Source organism: Grus americana, chromosome 2, assembly GCF_028858705.1.
Source record: "Grus americana isolate bGruAme1 chromosome 2, bGruAme1.mat, whole genome shotgun sequence".
Classification (NCBI taxonomy): domain Eukaryota; kingdom Metazoa; phylum Chordata; class Aves; order Gruiformes; family Gruidae; genus Grus; species Grus americana.
This window is the reverse complement of record NC_072853.1, coordinates 1,614,714-1,620,420: the sequence shown is the minus strand read 5'-3', so window position 1 is coordinate 1,620,420 and position 5,707 is coordinate 1,614,714. Positions and strand designations below refer to the sequence as shown.

The following is a 5,707-nucleotide window of genomic DNA, read 5'->3' as shown; positions in this document are numbered from 1 at the left end:
CGCAGTACCCGGCTGGAAAAAAAAAAAAAAAAACAAAAACAAAAAAAAAGGGGCAGGAAAAGTGAAAAGCCAGAGTTCAGTGGGGCAGAGCCGATGGTGGTCCCTGGCTGGCAAGTGATGGCCACCGCTGGATTTATCCCTGCGAGCCCCCCACGCCGCAACCCCTCACCCGGCGGGAGCTCGGGGAGGATTTTGCATCAGTACCAGGACCGAAAGGGAAGAAGCAGCAAACCCCAAACGAAAAGGCGATGCTGCGGGACCCCCCGGTTGAGAGAAAAGCCGACCCAGGCTCTAGTTGAATATAAGTTTTTATCTTGATGCAACATCGTTAAAACCGTCACAAATCGAAACAACAGGTCGTTAAAAACGCTTCGCACGATCAGTACCTAAAATGCACCAGGCTCCCAAGCTCGCTTTGTCCGCAAGACCCTTGTGTTTTCCCCAAGATTAATTTTTTTTTTTTTATCGTTTTTCTTTTTTAAATAAGCAACTTGTTAAAAAAAAAAAAAAACAAACCACAAACACAACCCCGCTCCTCCGCGCAGGATCGGCCCCGCTTTCGCTCCAAGCACAATTGCACGAATTCGTAGTATTTGCTTTTGCGCGAGAAATAATGTGCATTTTCTTTCCTTCTTCTAACATCGAGGTTAAAATAATATTCCGTTTCCCGAGGGTTAATAAATAAATCTGGTGCATAGTGAGATAGCAGCCAACCGTTTGCAGTCCATATATTACTATATTGCCTTTCAGGTCACCCTAGAATTGTTACCTGTCCCCCCCACACACACACTATTTTTAAGAGCATAGATAATTTTAAATCTCTATAAAACAGTATTATTTAACCCAATTGATTCCTGTATATAGTGCATTCGGCTTCTTCCCATCATCGTTAAATTAACTCGGATATTATTTGCATGCTATTACATACAAACTTTTAAGACTCGTGTATTTTTTTTTCTTTTCTAAAGGATTTTGTCTTTTTTTTTTTTTCGTAAATCACCAAGCAAAATATAGGCTCAAGGAAAAAAAAAAAAAAAGGCAGAAAACTAACTAATTTCTACATATTTACAAGGGTGAATAAGTTAAATGTGGCTCAGGTTTGCCGGCCGGGAGGGGGGTGCGGGCGGCGGGGCCGGGCAGGGCGCAGCGCTGCCGGGGACCCCCCCGGACGATCCTTGGAGACCCCTCGAAAAAAGAATAAAATAAAATGGGGGGTGAAACACGCAGGATAAGGGGGGGGGGGGGGAGAAGAGGGGGGGAAGAAGCCACCTGGACGGCGCTGATGCTCCCGGGGGGAGGAGGGAGGCGCGCCGTACACGTCCCGCATGCAGGCTGGCTCCAGGTCCGCCCCCCCCCCCCCCCCCCCCCCCGCCACCCCATCCCTGCCCCGGGACCCCCCGCTCCGAGTCCCGACGGGTGGGGGTGGTGAGTTGCAACTTCCCCCTTCTCAAAATTTCAAGGGGGGAAAAAAATAATTATTTTTTTTTTTTTATACAAGCAGAAGGTTTGCTCTCCCCACATGGAGGGGAGAGGAAAAAGGGGGACACCCCCCCCCCCCCCCATACACACACACCGGGGCTCACATAAAGAAGTCGGTAGCGGGTTTGGGGGCGGCGGATGGGGAGGGCTCCCTTGGGAAGCCCCGGCCGGCTAACTTCTCATATTTTTCTTTGTACAGATCCCTTTCCTTGGCCAAACGGGTCACCTCCTGCTTGAGCTGCTCCACCTGGCTCTGGAGTTGACATTTCTCGTTCTCCAAGATGTGCCGTTGCTGGACCCGCTTGTAACGGCAGGATTGAGCGTAGCCTCGGTTCTTCAAGGTCCTCCTCTTCTGCTTGAGGCGGATCACCTCCTCCTTGCTGAAGCCCCGCAGCTGCCGGTTCAGCTCCCGTACCGACATACTCACCAACTGATCGTCGGAGAAGCGGTCCTCCAAGCGCAGGTGGTGATGATGATGATGGTGATGGCCGGGATGGTGATGGGCGGCCGGTGGCAGCTCCTCGCCACCGAAGGGTTGAGGTCGGAAAGGCTCGTAACCTTGATGGTGATGATGATGATGGTGAGGGGCACCGATCAACGCCTCCACCGCGTCCTCCGGCGTCAGGTTGAGAGCTTCGGGATTGAGGTGATGCTGGTAACCCGACATCCAGTACAGCTCCTCCAGCTGCGGTTTGGAGCCCAGGGAGGCGGCGGTGGTAGTTGGGGGACCGGGAGCCGGTTGCCCACCGGGACTGGGAGCGCAGAAGCTGGGCGAGGAAGGCACGGAGGAGCAGGGCGTGCTGAGCGGGGTGGAGGAGAGGGAACCGGCGGGTAGACGGTGGCACAGCCGCTCCGCCTCCGCCGGTTCCTTCTTCACCTCGAACTTCATCAGGTCGAAATCGTTCACGTATTCGATGGCGAGGGGGCTGGTGGGCAGCTCCGCGCTCATGGCCAGCTCCGAGGCCATCTCAGTCCATGGAGGGACCGGGGGGTGAGCCCCCGGGCACCGCCGTTCACCGAAACTTGCGGGGTCCCGAGCGCTCCGGGAGCCTCCTCCGACCGGGCTCCGGGGCTCTGTCTGCCGGGCAACCAGTTGCCCCGACGGGGCTCCGCTCCCGGGTGCGGCCGGGCTCCGGGACCCTCCGACGGGGCTCCGCTGCGGGGTTCAGCCCGGCTCCAGGACCCTCCGACGGGGCTCCGCTCCGGGCTGCAGGCGGACACCTCCGTCGGGACTTTGGTCCGGGGCTCCGCACCTCTCTGCAGCCGGGCTCCGGGGCTCCGCTGCTGGAGCCTCCTCCGGGGCTCTTACTCCGGGCTGCAGCCGGGCTCCGGGCACCCTCCGCCGGGCGCTGCGGTCCGGCCGCTCTTCTCCCACCACCGGGAAGCGGAGTCCCGTGGATGCGGGACCGGACGCTCTCCAGCACGGCTCCGCGGCTCCTCGGGGCAGGCTCCGCCGCTGCCTGCGGCCGGTTCCCAATGGCGAGGAGCAGGCAGCGCCCTGCCCGCCCCTTCCTGCCTCCCCTGGCACCTGCCCCGGCCCCACCTCCCCGGGCTGCGAGCCTTCCCCCGCCCTCCTCCTCCTCTTCCCCCCCCCCCGGACACGGGCACGGCGCCCTGGGGGCGGGGGCCACACCCCCTGCCTGCACCCTGCCTGCCCGCCCGCTGCCCGTGCTCGGCGCTGCCGCCGCCGCTACCGAGGAGCTGAATGGAGCCCGCCGCCTTATATAAAGGGGAAATACGGCCCTGCCCCGCCTCCCGAGGCGGGACTAATCGCTTTTCACCTATCAGAAAGGCGGCCGCCCGCTGTGATTTGCATATCCCCATAGCAACGCCCCGGGGCGGCTGTCAATCTCCGCCGGGAGAGGGCTCAGCGCTGCCCGCGGTCGCTCCGGAGGAGGGAGCGGAGTTGGGGGGGGGGGGGGCTGTGCCCCGGGCATCCCCCCCCTGCGCCCCCCGGGCATCCCCTGGGCATCTCCCCTGCACCCCCCGAGCATCCCCCCTGCACCCCCCGGGCACTCCCCAAGCATCCCCCCTGCACCCCCCAGGCAACCCCCAGGCATCCTCCCTGCACCCCTCGGGCATCCTCCCTGCACCCCCCGGACATCCCCCCTGAACGCCCCTGCACCCCCTGGGCACCCCCGGCCCCACCATGTGCCTTCACCCCCCGCTGCTCCCGTCAAGCACCCTGGGCTCAAGCCGGGCTGAGCGAGAAGTGGGGGAAAAATAGAAAAGAAATTATAATTTCCTCCCAAATAAATGGGGAAAAACACAGAATGGGGATTATTAATCCCAAATCAGGTTTCACGCCACCTCGCTGAGGGACTGTGGCCTCCTGCACCCCTGCGGGTGCCAGGAACATCGGGGTGCAGCCCCTTCCCCATCTCGCTTTGCCCAGCATCCTTCCCAGGGGCACGGGGAGTGCTTGCCATCCTTGTAGGATGCCATATATACATTTTTCAGATTTTGGGGGAATTTTTTTTTTTTTTTAAGATGTTCCCATGAGCCATTGGTGGTTGGGGAACAGGCGCGTGCGCCGGAGCTGGCTTCACATGCACCGCCCGGGCCGGACCAGTTTCACCACTGCCTCTGGCTTCGTGCCGTGGGACGGTGACGTTTGCGCCTGGCACGTGGCGAGGAGCGTCACCAGCTCGAGGACGAGGACCGCCATCCCAGCACATGGAAAAGGCATCACCGGCACCAAGCGTTAGCAGGTCGGGTGGCAATGGGGTGCTCAGCCCACTGCAGGATGAGGCCCTGGCCTGGATGCGGCCACGCTGCTCCGAGCCCTGCCACCTCGTGGCTGCTGGAGCTGCAGCACGGGAGGGATGAGGATGTTTGGGGAGCTGGGGTGACAGTCAGGGTTAACAACGGCTGGGTCAGGGACAGCGCTCGGGGGGGCAGGGTTAGCATGGGGACACGCACCGAGGCCCGGGATGGGGGCACACAGCAGCCCGGCTGCAGGCACAGCTGATCCCCGCACCAAGGTGTTTGAGGGAAACTGAGGCACGGGGCAGTCGCCATCAAGTTGTCCCACCTAACCCCAAGAGATGACGGGTGTCATCCCATAGAGGTTCTCAATACCCACCCAGCACCCAGCAATCCCCCTCGGGACCCATCACTCGCAGGACGTGGCCTGGGTCCCACCACATCCTGCCCCACTGCACCCCAGGGGCAGCTCCATGGGATGTGGGGGGGTGATGGTCCCCTCGCTCAGCTGATGGCCATCCCCACTCGGGGACTTGGGGACAGGAGACACTGCCCTCCCCAGGTGCGAACTGATTATTTGGGATTATTTGGGCCAAATTAATGCAAAGAAGCTTTTTTTTCTTTTTTTTTTTTTTTTTAAGGATGATCACCCTTATCCCGCTGCATCCCCAGCAATTAAAACCCTGCATAATTTCTTTTACTTGATCTGGCCTCTGGAGGGTTTGGGGTGCTTGGTGTCCCTCTGCCTGTCTTTCTCCTCCTATCAAGCTAAAATTGAGTGGGGGCAGAAAGGGCAGGGGGGTGTCCCCTGGGGAGGGTCACAGATGCAGAGAAAACCCCGTGTGTGTCCCCTGGGACACATATCCCATGTTGGAGACCCCAAACTTGGGCAGGGGATAACAGGACACTCCCCCCCCCAAACTGGGATAAGGGGCAGAGAAGGGGACAAAAAGGGTGTCTTGATGTTTTTGCGACAAAAACCTCTTTTCATGGCGTGTTTTTAACCCGTATTTGCTTAATTGGGTGACCCCGAATGCAGCGTCAATGTCCCCGTGCAGTGGGATGTCGGGGTCCCACACCGGGAAAGGGGGGAGTCCGGGATGCGGTGCCACCTCCCTGCCCCTGGCACCACGTTCCTCTCTGGACCCGCTCGCACCTTGGGGGCACCCGGCCCCCATCAACAGCTGCCACCCGCAATGGGACAGGAGCCACGAAGGGATTAGGAACGGGCCGGGCTCCAACGGGGCCGCTTCTCGCCCGCGACACCCCTCTTCGGTATTTTTAGCGGGGTGGCCGGGTACAGTGACACGGCCGGGGGAGCGCGGCCGGGCCCCATGGCATGTCCCCAGCCCTCCCCGCCACGCCGAACCGGTCATCTAAGTTTACTCGCAGGCGGTCGAGTGACATAACCAGGTTGGTGGCCGCAGGATGGCGGCGGGATGGCGTCACCTTTTGCTTTTAGAGCGGGCAGCTCGTGTGCCCCTTTAACCCTTCGAGCGGAGCTGGGTGCTAGGTGCTCACG

General features: G+C 60.1%; 1 protein-coding gene across 1 annotated transcript; it reads right to left on the bottom strand.

Annotated features, from left to right (window-relative positions):
- Nucleotides 1-275: 275 nt before the first annotated feature.
- On the bottom strand, nucleotides 276-2,999 carry MAFA (MAF bZIP transcription factor A). The gene has a single exon (XM_054816308.1). It carries the CDS (start codon nucleotides 2,444-2,446, stop codon nucleotides 1,580-1,582), a length of 867 nt encoding a protein of 288 aa, XP_054672283.1. The 5' UTR covers nucleotides 2,447-2,999; the 3' UTR covers nucleotides 276-1,579.
- Between the last annotated feature and the right edge of the window lie 2,708 nt (nucleotides 3,000-5,707).

Coding starts and splice junctions, on each gene's coding strand:
- MAFA (XM_054816308.1), bottom strand. CDS start 2,446: ATGGCCTCGGAGCTGGCCATGAGCGCGGAGCTGCCCACCAGCCCCCTC.